Below are 14,457 nucleotides of genomic sequence, written 5' to 3'. Positions count from 1 at the left end.
GGCAAAACTAAGTGCACATTGTTAACAAGCAAGTAGTGCAACCTAGTGGAAAGGACAGGCCTGGAAGTCCAAAGACCTGAGTTCTAATTCCGGCTCCGCCATCTGCCTGCTGTGTGACTTTGGGCAAGTATCTTAATTTATTTATGTCTCAGTTCCCTCATCTGTAAAAGGCGATTCAGTATCTGTTTTCCTTTCTAAGTGACTTGTTCAGGTTAAGTGACTTGCCCAAGGTCGCATAGCCGACAAGTGGCAGAGCTTACTGTGTACAGAGCACTGTACCAAGCACTCAGGAAAGCACAGTGTTTCAGAGTCGATAGACATGATCCCTGCCCACAGGAGCTTACAGCGAGAATCTAATAATTGCAAATCTCTGGAGAGTAATAACAATAATAGTCATGGTATTAAAATAAGTTAGCCCAGAGAGGGACAATAAGTGTTCCAGTGTCAAGGAAACTACTTGAACATCTTCTTTTAAAATATTCTTGGCTCTTAAGAAGTATTTGAGTAGTCACCTCTTCCAGGATTTCACTGGGAACTGCAGTTGTCCAGGTGGTTAAAGGAAAGATAGAAAGAATCATCATTCTGGTGCCGGGGGCGGGGCAGATGTGCGTGTATCTGGGTGCCTGCATGTTTTATAGAGAGCTCTACTTCATGTTCAGTCACGCTAGGGATGGTGATTGGTATTTGTGGGGGTGGGGGTGGCTCACAGACCAATGCCAAGGGCCAAGAGTCCCTGCCAGGTCAAACGTAATGCAGATAGCAGCACACGGCAATTATTGCCGGGATACCACAACAGCATATTCCGTTTCTTTAATCCTCGCTAGTTGACCTTAAGCTAGTGGAAAGAATGTGGCACTAGTGAAATACAGAACTTTTCAGTACATGCCTGCACGGACTGTGACTAGAAACAGCTCTTCTTGCAAGTACACACGTATAGTTACCTCTCTGTAGGATCTCTAAAGTGAAAATTAAAAAACTACACCCAGTTCCTCTGCAGTGATTGAATCACCAACCATGTTGAGAAGCTTTCCAAGTGTAATATGCCTGTGGGTTAACTTTTTTTCTCACCTTTGATAATATTTTGCCAGTGAAGTTTTGGAGTATTTAGAAGTAAAAATAAAGCAAAAAGGATTGTCTTGTTAATTATCATTTATTAAAAGTAAAATGAACTTCCGTATATTTTTGTATGGTTAGAGGAAATACATATGGTGTGTTTAGTGTCTTAGAGTTGGCGTGTATGTGCATTTGTTGTATGCAGTATTCAAAGGAAATTCTGGTTGGTGGTTTTCCCCCCTGCTTTAAATGTTACAAATGACTTAATTTCAGAGCGGGTGCCCTGGTTTTCCCACAATAGGTTTCCTGCAACTGCTGTTTGTTGCTGATAAGAATCCAGTGTTTTAGCCTTTTGTTTATCTGAGGAAATTCCTGTTAGGTGTGTGCACATTCCGCTTTGTTTCCAGGCCTGCCCTTAGTGAATCAGTTATCAGAGTTATACCCGATGCATTATCCATACAACAAAAACTTTTTACAGATGGGGAACTCAAGGCACCCTGTGCATTTGAGATGGATATGAGCTGACAGACCAAAACTTACATTTTTGACATTAAGTACTGGGAATTGTTTTCATTGAGAACAAGATGACTGAATCAGATCAGAATCTCTCTTTTTTCCGACTGAGATTTCATTTTACTATTTCCCTAAGTGTAGTACTATAGAAATTGCAAAATCATTTCCTTGTTCAAGAAATGCCCCAATAAAATTAAAAATTAAGACTCCTACAGGACTGTCCATAGCAGGTTTACTAATTAATATCTTTATTCTAGGGTTTTTTAAAAAAAATTTTAATTCCAGCATAATCCCGCTGGATGACTTGGCCATCCTGTAGTCAAAGACCAAAGCCAAAGATCTTTATAAACACACCTGCTCTTTATGAGAAAAAGGTGATGCCTAAATAAGTGTTTCTACAGTTCTGGCAATGAATTGAGTACATTTGATTCTTGTATTCCTCTCAAGAAATAGTGTCAGCAATAACTCTTTTGTGTGGGAAAAACTAAATCATTATATTCTATTAGTGTTTATTTTATAGAAATGTGTATAGCCATGTTTTATTCCCTCGATGCAGTTGAACTGTCATGGACAGGAGAGGTGTTATATTTTCTCTTTCTTTCACAGGTATGTTAATATTTTGCTCTAAATTTGAATCATTCTTTTTCAGTTTAATATTTGATTTCATAATTATAGCATCAGCTACAAATATAGTTAACTTTTCTTTGCAGAAAACAATATATTCTTTTTTTTAACTTAAATTCTCCCAAATTTGTACTTAAGAAGATAAATTGAGGGAAGCATTACTTGACCATTTAAAGTATTGCAGTTTTTGGTAGATTCCTTATAAATGTTTATTTCTCATTTCAGGCTTTTGAAGATCTCAGCAAACTAATGGTCAAGGTATATAATTTGCATATGCTTGCATATGTTAATACATATCAATTATCTTGTTTCTAAACAAATGTTATAAGATTGTATCAGTAAATTTTCTGTGCGTTTTTCCTAGGCTAAGGAAATGGTGGAATTATCAAAGTCAATAGCTAATAAAATTAAAGATAAACAAGGTGACATCACAGAAGATGAGGTAAGATACCTTTACATTTTCTAAGTTTTAAAAGCCAAATCTCAGGTGTCTTTGACATTCTACATAGTATAAGTAAATAAATGTTTTTGTGGTCTAGCAGTTTTCCTTATTTATGCAGAATTTAATGACCTAGGGTAGAATGAAAGTTACTGGGAAAATGAGGGTCTTAATTTAGGTCTAACAAGGTTATCAATTAGGTAAAACTTTTTCCTATACTGCAAGCTGTAAGTGGCTAATTCATTTCCCTGGAGAATTGAAAGAATTGGCTTTACATAAATGTGGCAGGGAGTCACGTCTTTAGCTAAAAGGGTGCCAGAAATCTAGACTTTAGATTTCAATCCATCTTTTATGATGCCATGTGGTCTATGTAATATTTGGCCTTAAGTTCCATATATTTGTTGTATTTATCCTCTCTGGATGGCAAGGCATATGTGACAGGGAGAGAAGAAATTGGCAAGGGAGAGGAGAAAAATCTTAGTCTGATCTTCAGCACGGTTGGAAATCCACTCTATTGAAATGGAGAAAACCATTTCAAAAGCGAGACAGTGCAGTCACCTCCCAAGCATCTGAGTGTTGGACCACGGACCTTCCCTCCTCATCCTTCCTTGGTGTCGGGTCTGGAGCAAAATCCCTAGCACAGGACTGTCTCCTCAGGCCTAATTTGGGGTGGGAAGAAGGCTAAGGGGCCGGACTGCCTGCTGGGTCAATAGGTCCTCCCCTTCAACTGCCTCCTGTACATCTTCCGGGGCTTCACGGGGAACTGTTCATTCTGGGGAGATCCTTTTTGTCCTGTGCCTTGGGGTTGAGGCCAGGGCTAATTGCCCCAATTCACGTGGATTAGACCTGCAATTAATAATAATAATAATAATAGTAATAATTGTAGTATTTGTTAAAGCACTTTCTACATGCCAGGCACTATACTAAGCGCTAGGATAGGTACAGGGTAATTGGGTTGGACACAGTCCCTGTCCCACACAGGGCTCACAGTCTTAATCCCCATTTTACGGATGAGGTAACTGAGGCACAGAGAAGTGAAGTGACTTGCCAATTATCCTAAAGGAATTAGGGACTGGTGTAGAAATTAGAGGTTTAAAATGGAAGTGAGTGCTTTGATCATTCATTTTTTTTCTCTCTTCTGCTTTCCTCTTTAGACCATCAGGTTTAAGTCCTATCTGTTAAGCATGGGTATAGCCAACCCAGTTACCAGGGAAACATATGGTTCAGGCACCCACTATCACATGCAGCTGGCAAAACAACTGGTTGGAATACTGCAGGTGCCCTTAGAGGTAAAAAAAAAACCCCACAAAAATCCAACAATATCCACATTGACCTTCTTTAACAATGTATTTATTCAGCAGTCAAGAACCGTGACAAGAGATTCCCTTTTCTAAAGCAGCCAACTTAAATAACATAGTACACCTATTTTCTTTCTATCTAGAATTATTAACTGGCCTGAATGAGAATTTCATTACTAAGAATCTTCTCTTAGTTTTTCATGTGCAGCCTCTGTTCTGGATATTTCTTCAAAGATTATAATTAGCTCTTCAATCACCTGATTCAAGCAGGGTGATTACATTCCCCTGTGTACATTATGAGATGTTTCCGTATGTATCCAGCATATCTTTAATTGTTGTTATATGCTCTCCTGAAAACAGTATGGTAAGACTGATTTAAAACAGAAGTTGTACAGTAATTCCATACTATTTAGACCCTCTGGCCAAGACTTAAAAAGGCAACTTTTAAAATGAATCAGATCCTTAGAAGTGTTTCGTATAACGCTTTGCAGTAATAATTTCGAGGATTTTATTTGGAGTTTGATATGACTGGTTTCTCATTTTCCAATAAACATATTTTTTCTGAAATATCACAGCTCTGATTAAAAAAAAGTATTTTTTGTACTGAATATGTGGCACTGAATTTTCTTCTTTAATACTTAGGAACGAGGAGGAATAATTTCACTTACAGAGGTGTACTGTTTGGTAAATCGGGCTCGAGGAATGGAGGTGAGAGAACGCATCATCATCGTAATTATGGTGTTTATGTTCCTACTGTGTGCCGAGCACTGTGCCAAAACTTGGGGTTAATACAGTATAAGGAGATTAGACACAGACGATGAACCACATCGGGCTCGAACTCAGAGAGCAGGCATTTTATCCCCATTTTACAGATGAGGTCAATGAGGCACGGAGAAGTTTAAGTGATTTACTCTTCTGACATTCTTTAAGAGAATCCAGACCTTGAAATACTGCAGCCCATCACAAAGCAGGCTGGAGTAATTTTAATGGTGATTTTTGAGCACCCCCCCCCCCCCATATGTAAATGTTCTGTTCTAAGCACTTGAAGTTAATCAGGAGTATTAATTGAGCACTTATTCTGTGCAAAGGCACTATGTTAATCGATTGAAAGAATACAGTAGAGTTAGAAGACGTGATCCTTGCCCTCAAGGAGCTTACAATCTAACAGAAGCCCTGTCCCCACCCACAGGAGTGAGAGCCATCAAGCAGCAGTTATATTTTCATTCTTTTGACCCTCAAGCCTCTGACCCCAGGCCCCCCTAAGAATGTCTAATGGGAAGTGGAAGTTGTCATGGTCTGGCTGCAGCCCCTCACACCTTCTCTTGCCCTCTCTGGAACTCTGATAGAGAAGAGAATGAGTCAGATAAATGCCTCACTTCTCTACCCATAGGTCTGTGAGACTGAAAGGGTTTTTTTTTTCTTTTTTTTAATGGCATTGAAGTGTTTATTAGGTGCCAGTCGCTGTACTGAGCACTGGGGTAGATACAAGCTAATTAGGTCAGATAAGTCCCTGTCCCAAATGGGACTCAGTCGTAATCCCCATTTTACAGATGAGGGAACTGAGGCACAGGGAAGTGAAGCGACTTGCCCGAGGTCACACAGCAGGCAACTGGCACAGCTGAGATTAGAATCAAGGTCCTTCTGACTCCCCAGCTTCTATCCTATTCACTAGACTGCCCTGCTTCTCCCCTGGAGTTCTGCTGCAATGCAAAGTGATCCTGTGTGATTCAGTCTCAGCTCACTGGGAGGCTGGGGGGTTCTGGGACTGTCCTAAGGAGTTGGGAACAGTTTCATTTTGGTTCCAGCATTTGTTAAGGCCTGCCTTAACCCTCCTGGGGGTTCTGTGGACTGGATGGTCACCCCGGAGGCCAGCGCAGAATTGAGTGAGGGGGAGTGCATTCAGCTGGACAGCATCTCCAGATGCTCAGATTTTCACTCCTTCTCAGGTCACCTCTTCCCATTCGGCTGGGTGTGTCAACCAGAACCCCAAAAGTCCACTTATATCTGTTATCATCTTCCTGTCCGTTTATTAAGTTGAACTGAGTTATTCATTTGCAAAATGGGTAATGTGCTCTTTTCTGAAAACAGTTACTCTCCCCAGAGGATTTAGTGAACGCTTGTAAGATGTTGGAAGCCCTGAAATTACCTCTAAGGTAAGGACTTTCTCTGCAGATTTCTACAGATACAGTGCGTGTGTATGATTGTTTGGATGTGTGAAAATGTAATAAGACTGGGTAAAGAGTTGTGTGTGTTAAGTGTAGTAAGACTGAGTAAAGAGGTGTGTATGGAAGTGTAAAAAGACTGGATAAAGAGGTGTGTGTAAGTATAATAAGACAGGATAAAGAGGTGTGTATGGGAGTGTAATAAGACCGAGTAGAGAGGAGAAACCGAGCTCTGGCATGCCAGCACTTGATGTCCAGGTCTCCTGAATCATTCCTGCCTATGAGAGGGGTGTGGTATGTTGGTAGAGAGGAAAACCCTCCTCCTCAAGGACTCCAGTTTTGTTCCCTGCAGGAGTCAGTCTTATGAAAACAGATAGTGCATTGAATTCAAATGGTTCATTTCTCCCATAAAAATCCAACTATTTTCAAGTCTCTTATCCCTCTTTGTCCTCACAAGAACTCTGTGAGGAAGGGAAGAGCAGGTATTACTGTCCCTGGTCTGTGGATGAGTAAACCAGAGAGGTGAAATCACTTGCTCACAGCCACACTGGGAAAGCCAGGGGTGGACCCCATGTTTCCTAGCCACACCGGTTTTGAGGTGAGGATCTGATGGAGTGGTAGTATTCTAGCAACCCATGAAATCCTCCGTCCCTTTTATGGAGTCACGTTTCTTCCTGCGGCTTCCTTGCCAATTCTGAGGAGGGTACTTTACTAGCTTTTGGTTTTCTATCAATCGGTCGTATTTATTGAAGGCTTATTGTGTCCAGAGCACTGTACTAAACCCTTGGAAGAGTAAAGTATAACAGAGTTGGGAGACACGTTCCCTGTCCACAAAGAGCTTACAGTCTCGAGGGGGAGACAGACATTAATTTAAATAAATTACAGAAATGTACCTACAGTGGTGTGGGGCTGAGGGAGGGTTGAACAAAGGGAGAAATTCCAAGTGTGAGGGTGACGCAGAAGGGAGTGGGAGAAGAAGAAATGAGGGCTTGGTCAGGGAAGGCCTCTCGGAGGTTTTGAGGCCAGAGTAGGAGTCAAGAGCCGTGGGTTCTGTTTATTCTTTCCCTGTTGACCTCCTTTAGACCTTGAAAAAGTCACTTAATGGGTTTCCTTGCTGGCTTCTGCATTTCCCCAATGAACTCTTAAAGGCCAGAACAGATCCCATTGAGGGGAACCAGAGTCCTGTCCAGAAGGAGTCGGTGTTTTTCCTGCCCCTTAAAGGCCCCCGTGTTAAATGCTCATCCCTTTCCGTGATCAAAATGGTAGGTGTTGGGCATAAATATACACTCCCTCCTTCTTACTCCCCATCCTATCAGCTACCTTCACCAAAGCCAGGGTTAGGGTGGCCAAAATCTCCTCATGAAAGAGGTGGGGTGAGGTGATGGTGGAGTGAGGCTCCCAAAGTGTCAGCGGGCCCTCGGCAAATTCATAGAAAAGCCACGAGACCAGCGTACCCGGGTTTCCTGTCAGTTTCCAAATTTACTCCGTCTGCTCCCCCGGGGCTTTCCACGGTCGACAGGCAAATGCCTCTTTTCCTTGGAAAGTTTGGCAAGGATTTATGAGGTTGGAAAACTGAGGATATTGTATAGGTCATATTTTTCTGATGTGTCTTTCCCAGGTTTTTTACTCGAGTTCTGGTAAATCATCCTTCCCTTTGATTCTTATGCTTGAGGAGAAAAAACAAAAATTGTAGGCTTAATAGTCAGGCCTGAACTATATACTAGGTGTGATTTCTCTAAGATTCTAAACACCTTCCCAGACTGAGCCCCCTTTTTCCTCTCCCCCTCCTATCCCCCCCCGCCCTACCTCCTTCCCCTCCCCACAGCACCTGCATATACGTTTGTACAAATTTTTTACTCTATTTACTCTACCTGTACATATTTACTATTCTATTTATTTTGTCAATGATGTGCATCTAGCTTTACTTCTATTTATTCTGATGACTTGACACCTGACCACATTTTGTTTTGTTGTCTGTCTCCGTCTTCTAGACTGTGAGCCCGTTGTTGGGTAGGGATCGTCTCTATTTGTTGCCAACTTGTACTTCTCAAGCGCTTAGTACAGTGCTCTGCACACAGTAAGTGCTCAATAAATACGATTGAATGAATGAATGAACACTCATGTTTCCTGGAAAAAAAGGATTAGTGTTAATGACTTTCAACCAAAAAAAAATTGTGTTGATTCGGCAGTGTATTTAACGTTATTATCTTGTTAGCACTGGATTTTTAAAAATTTTTAATGTTGTTTTAGGCTACACATTTGTCCTGAGATTCCTGGTTATGGTATGCTTTGGTCTTCTGTGAACGATGACTGTCATTTCTTTGTCAGAACCATCCCTCGTGGATATGCTCTTTTAATTTGAATTCTCACTGTGGCTCTGGATTCCAGCTGACCCATCCTTGTCGGTCTTGTTTTCAGGCTCCGGATTTTTGACAGCGGTGTCATGGTAATCGAGCTTCAGACCCACAATGAAGAGGAAATGGTTGCCTCAGCTTTAGAGACAGTATGTGAACTTAATTTCCATCAGTAATGAGTCTGCTGAGAAAACTTAGGCACGTTAGCTGGAAAACCTGAGGAACAGGATTTTCGTTTGAGCTTACTTGCATTAAAGAACAATTGATCAGATCCGTGATTTTTAGCATCAGGTTATTTATGGAGGAATAAGGTATGCTTTCCTTAAGACCTCTCCTAAAACATCACATTATTCCAATAATCCCATTGGGAAGATAAAACAGAATAATATAGCAAAAAGCCTAGCCCTGGGATCCAATTTTTAATTTGATTTACATGATTGACTTTCTGTCTCTGTCCGCATTGGCACTCCTATGTTTGTGCTGTTACTGCCAGGTTCCTGCCTCTCACAGTGAGGAGAGTGTAGTTAAGAATGGCTTAACTGGCCTGCCAGTGTTGCTCACCAACGAATTACACGTACTTTGTGTCTACTGCTTTTATAAGCCCGGAGGTGAGTTGGTATAATCTTGAACAAATCATGTTGGGTGACTTCTAAGGAAAATTATGATGTGGAAATCTCAAGAATTTGGATTCGTTTCCAACACCTAGCATGAATAATAAGACCCAACCCAAATGAAAAAACTAAAATACAGTCATTCAAAAGACACCTTTCCCTCTTCCTTTTGGGAATGGAATCTTTCTTTTGATGTTATCAGTCTGTAGTGTTTAATTGAATGCTTACTCTGTGCAGAGCACTATTCTGACTATTGGGGAACGTACAATGGAGAGAAATGGTAAAAGTCCCCGCCCTCAAGGAGCTTACGATAATAATGGTGGTATTTTGTTAAGCGCTTACTGTGTGTCAAGCACTGTACTGAGCATTAGGATAGAGACAATATCAGGAGATGGGACACAGTCCTTTCCCAAATGGGACTCACAGCCTCAAGGGGAGGGAGAATAGATATTTAATCCCCATTTTACAGATGAGCAAACTGAGGCACTCGCACAAGGTCACATAAGCAGGCAAAGTTAGTAAGCAGGCAAGTTAGGGAGTGTAATTAGAACCCAGTTTTCCTGACTCCAGTGTAATGATAGGATAATACAGTACCACGATAACATTTCCAAGGCAATATAACTTATTTGGGGTATTCATTTAAAGTATTTTTCTGAACCTTTAAAACCTAGGTAAACTCACTAGTGGTGAACAGTGTTCATTTTTACCTGTTATTTTTCAAATGCTAACAGTCGTGCTTGTACATCCAAATATTTTTCTTCTTTCTGATAGGTATCAGAAAAGGGATCCCTCACATCAGAAGAGTTTGCCAAGCTTGTCGGAATGTCTGTTCTCTTAGCCAAAGAAAGGTAAATAAGACCATTCATTTTTCTATTGTTGTTATTTCTTGTGGTGCTTGTGTCTTTCTGGTTTACCGTAAGCACTAATCAACTGTTTTTTTCTTTTTGTTTTTATCCTCAGGCTGCTTCTTGCTGAAAAGATGGGCCATCTCTGCAGAGATGACTCAGTGGAAGGCTTGCGATTCTATCCAAATTTGTTCATGACACAGAGCTAAGGATTTTGTACATATAATTGCTTTTGTGTGTTCTATCTTATCATGCAAAGGGAATATGTCAGCTGAGAGACAAAACTTTGGCCCCACTGGGAATTTTAAGTCTTCTCCTTGCTATACATCAACCATTTTGAACATTCTGATATAGTAAAATGCTTCTCATTTCTTCCAAAATAAGGTGTCTCAGGATGCTTATTGGAATGAAAGTGGGAAGGGCCTATAGGTCAAAGAAAACAAAGTAAATATCACGTAAGTCTGAGACATGATTATTTAATCTTCACAGTTGAATTTGATACTCCTGGCCAACCATTTTGTGAAAAGGGAGGTAATTTTGTGTGAAATAAAAACGTAAAGTAGAGTTTGAATTATGCTGGCGCTGAAAGCGTGATTTAAATGGATTAAAATCTATCCATGTCAGATGCGATTTCTGGGAACATGCCATATCTGTAGGAATAAGGGATGTGACTCCATTTTGGACAAGATAGATGATCATGAATAAAATGAGGTGCTTTATTTTCTCCCCCAAGGGCTCTTTTGAAGGAGTCCCAGGTTATATCGTCTGGCCAAATACAATTCTCTCTTGGAAATAGAACTTTCATTTGGCTGGTGTTTTACCCACTCGATACGTTTATTCACTGTTGTTGTTTCAACCAGTGAATTTGAAGATTGCAGCAAATTCATCTGACTTCTGAATTGCAGTGGATTTTTTTCACTGGATTGAAAGGGTTGTTCAGACATGCCCAGAGAAAAACACTCCAAATTTGAGAAGTTAGAGGATTCAGGAATTTTTTTTTCCAAGTCTGTTGAGAACACCTCTCTCCTGTATACTATTAAAGAGATAACCAAAAGTTGAATGGAGGGTAAGAAGACAAAAATATCATGTCTGAAAGTTGATTCGGCAGTGGTTTGAAAAACAGTAGTTAGGGGTTGGGATTTCTTGATTTATTTTATTTGATAGTGAACATATTTCCAGACCATCATATATCAGGTAATCATTATTTGTGACCTTCCGCCCCTGCTTGTCTCTTGCAGGGAATTATTCATGACTTAAAACTGGTAGGATATATTTGTTAGAACCATTAGACCCTAAGTGCAAAAAGTCTTGCCTCAGAGCATTTGTTGATCTATTTATTGTTAAGTGCTTCATAACCTGCCTCTTGGGAGCAATAAAGACAAGAGCCCTTTTCCTTAGGTTTATGATAATGGTACTTCTCTGGTCATTTATTGTCAAGATAATAGTTTTTATTTTAAGGGTTAAATTAAATGATGGCAGCATAATGTACACATTAGTAAATTACTGTCACAAAATAATAAAAGAAATTGATTTTTTTTCTTTGTTATCCTTTCAAAAAAAACCACACCTAATGGGAGACAGAGTTGATCAAAGTTTTTTTTCCAAAGAAACTGGAATCCAAAAGTATGCTCTGGAATCTCTCAAAGTACTAGGTCCCACCATCTTATCTCCCAACACCAGAGGAATCAAAGGTTAATACAGCGGTGACAGCGCCTTAAGGAACACTTCAGGAAGTTGCCACTTGGCTTCCATTGATGGAGGCCAATGCCAAGATGCCTGATAATAATACCATTGCTATTGTTGGAAAAATCTTTTGCTTTTAAGGAATATTGACAATTGTAGCAGTAGTCAGATTTATCAAATGCTGATGAATGCAACACACTGTACTGAGAGCTTGGGGAAACTACAACAGAAGCAAAAGATGCATTTTGTGCATATGAAGGGCCCACCATCAAAATTAAAACTATTTGGTAAAATAGCCTGTAAAAATGAATAGAATTTAAGTAATGGACTCCATGTTGGGATGTGTGAACAGCTGAGATAAAAATAATTGCCAATTGTCAGCTGTGTGACTTTGGGCAAGTCACTTAACTTATCTGGGCCTCGATCAATCAATCGTATTTGAGCACTTACTGTGTGCAGAGCACCGTACTAAGCGCTTGGGAAGTACAAGTTGGCAACATATAGAGACAGTCCCTACCCAACAGTGGGCTCACAGTCTAAAAGGGGGAGACGGAGAACAAAACCAAACATACTAACAAAATAAAATAAATAGAATAGATATGTACAAGTAAAATAGATAAATAGAGTAATAAATATGTACAAATATATATACAGTTATATATACATATATATGAGGCCTCAGTTACCTCATCTGTAAAATGGGGATTAAGACTGTGAGCTCACCCTCCGTGGGACAACCTGAACACCTTGTAACCTCCCCAGCGCTTAGAACAGTGCTTTGCACACAGTAAGCGCTTAAGAAATGTCATCATTAATAAAATACGAATCTTGAGTCCTTGTGACTTTGGATGTTGTTTGATACTTGTCAGAATTTTATTCCCCAGAAAGATTGACCATTTCAGTGTTCTGAAATGTTTTGATACAGTCCAGAATAGCAACTAATCTTTTTAAAGCTTAAAAGACCCTGGCTCATGGAAAAAGAATTCCTATGGAAAAGAGAGAGCCTGAATTAATTACAAAACTGAAACTGGAGATTTACCCAATGAGATAAAGCTCTCTAGGGAGTAAAAATGGGCAGAGACTTTTGACAATTTTATCTATGCATTTCAGCAGGACTGATTAAATCGAACAGAAGCCCAGAAATAGAAAAAATAGTTTTGTTCAGTTGTCAAGTTAATTGAAATAAAAATAAAACTGTAAACTGCATAGGCCCCAAAATGTACCCTAAATATATACATTCTACACTTTGCTGCTGGACAGACTCCCCACCTCCACAGGTCTCTGATGATCAGGAAAAAAAAAAAAATACTCGAGAGCTACATATCACAGGCCCTGAGGTTTTTAGTGGGGTAATCGAGCTGAGGCTGTGGATATGCAAGCCCTTGGCCAGCAATGCAACTGATGGGCTTTCCCTGATTAATTTTTCTTCCCAAAGTCATACCCTTCTCTCACCCGCCAATTGCCACTTGGATACCCCCATCCACAGCACTTCAGTTCATATTTCATTAAAATACCCTCTATTCATGTTTCTTTTTTAGCTGTAAAATTTGTCTGACTCCCCTGCTAGATTGGAAAGCCCTTCAATCAGGTAATCAATTAAAGGTGTTATTGAGTACTTACTGTGTGCAGAACACTTTGCTGAACGCTGGGGAAACTGGGTATCGGAATGGACTAACATTTTTACAGACTAAAGGGCAGGGGCCTTAACAACTAACTTGGCTTAAGCAGTGTGACCTAGTGGAAAGAGCAAGGGGCCTGAGACTCAGAGGACCCGAGTTCTAATGCCAGTATTGATTGCCTTTGGCCTGCAGGGTGACTTTAAGGAAGTCACTTCTCTGTGCCTCAGTTTCCTCAATGGTAAAATCTCCCTCCTACTTAGACGGTGAGCCCCGGGGGGTGGGGGGGGGGAGAGGAGGCAAGGGAAGGGTAGGGAGATGAGGAAGGGAGGGAGATGAGGAAGGGAGGGAGATGAGGAAGGGAGGGAAGGAGAGGGAGATGAAGGGAGAGAAAGGGAAGGGGAGGGAGATGAAGGGAGGGAGGGAAAGAGGTAAGGAGGGAGATGAGGAAGGGAGGGAAAGAGGGAAGGGGAGGGAGATGAGGGAAAGAGGGAGAGGGAAGGGGAGGGAGATGAGGGAAAGGGAGAGGGAAGGGGAGGGAGATGAGGGAAAGAGGGAGAGGGAAGGGGAGGGAGATGAGGGAAAGAGGGAGAGGGAAGGGGAGGGAGATGAAGGGAGGGAAAGAGGGAAGGCGAGGGAGATGAAGGGAGGGAAAGAGAGGGAAGGGGAGGGAGGGAAAGGGAAGGGGAGGGAGATGAAGAAGGGAAGGAAAGGGAAGGGGAGGGAGATGAGGAAGGGAGAGAAAGAGGGAAGGGGAGGGAGATGAGGAAGGGAAGGAAAGAGGGAAGGGGAGGGAGATGAGGAAGGGAGAGAAAGGGAAGGGGAGGGAGATGAGCAAGGGAGAGAAAGAGGGAAGGGAGGGAGATGAGGAAGGGAGAAAAAGAGGGAAGGGAGGGAGATGAGCAAGGGAGGGAAAGAGGGAAGGGGAGGGGGATGAGGGAGATGAGGGAGGGAAAGAGAGGGAAGGGGAGGGAGATGAAGGGAGGGAGAGAAGAGGAAGGGAGACGGGGAAGGGAGAGAAGAGGGAGGGGAAGGAGAGGGAGAAGAGGAGGGGAAGGGGAGAGGGGAGGGAGGAGAGAAAGGGAGGGAAAGAGAGGGAAGGGAGGAAGAAGGGAGGGAGGGAAAAGGAGAGGAAGGAAGAGGAGGGGAGGGGCGATGGCCCGCCGCCAAAAGAAGGGAGCGAACTGCTGGGCCGCCCCGCAGCCTCCGCCTCCGAGCCCGTGCGGGACCGACGGGCGGACGGACGGACGGACGGACGG

General features: G+C 41.7%; 1 protein-coding gene across 1 annotated transcript in view; it reads left to right on the top strand.

Moving 5' to 3' along the window:
• VPS36 (vacuolar protein sorting 36 homolog) overlaps positions 1–11,434 on the top strand; it is a 29,132-nt gene extending 17,698 nt beyond the window's left edge. The window contains exons 7-14 of the mRNA XM_038761992.1: positions 2,416–2,448; positions 2,555–2,632; positions 3,784–3,918; positions 4,570–4,635; positions 6,016–6,080; positions 8,508–8,592; positions 9,826–9,902; positions 10,015–11,434. Coding sequence (XP_038617920.1) covers positions 2,416–2,448; positions 2,555–2,632; positions 3,784–3,918; positions 4,570–4,635; positions 6,016–6,080; positions 8,508–8,592; positions 9,826–9,902; positions 10,015–10,108 — 633 coding nt within the window. The 3' untranslated portion in view covers positions 10,109–11,434. The remainder of the gene's footprint in view (positions 1–2,415; positions 2,449–2,554; positions 2,633–3,783; positions 3,919–4,569; positions 4,636–6,015; positions 6,081–8,507; positions 8,593–9,825; positions 9,903–10,014) is intronic.
• Positions 11,435–14,457: the final 3,023 nt, after the last annotated feature.

This window comes from Tachyglossus aculeatus, chromosome 20 (assembly GCF_015852505.1).
Source record: "Tachyglossus aculeatus isolate mTacAcu1 chromosome 20, mTacAcu1.pri, whole genome shotgun sequence".
In the NCBI taxonomy this organism is placed as follows: Eukaryota; Metazoa; Chordata; class Mammalia; order Monotremata; family Tachyglossidae; genus Tachyglossus; species Tachyglossus aculeatus.
This window is presented reverse-complemented; position numbering and strand designations above follow the sequence as displayed.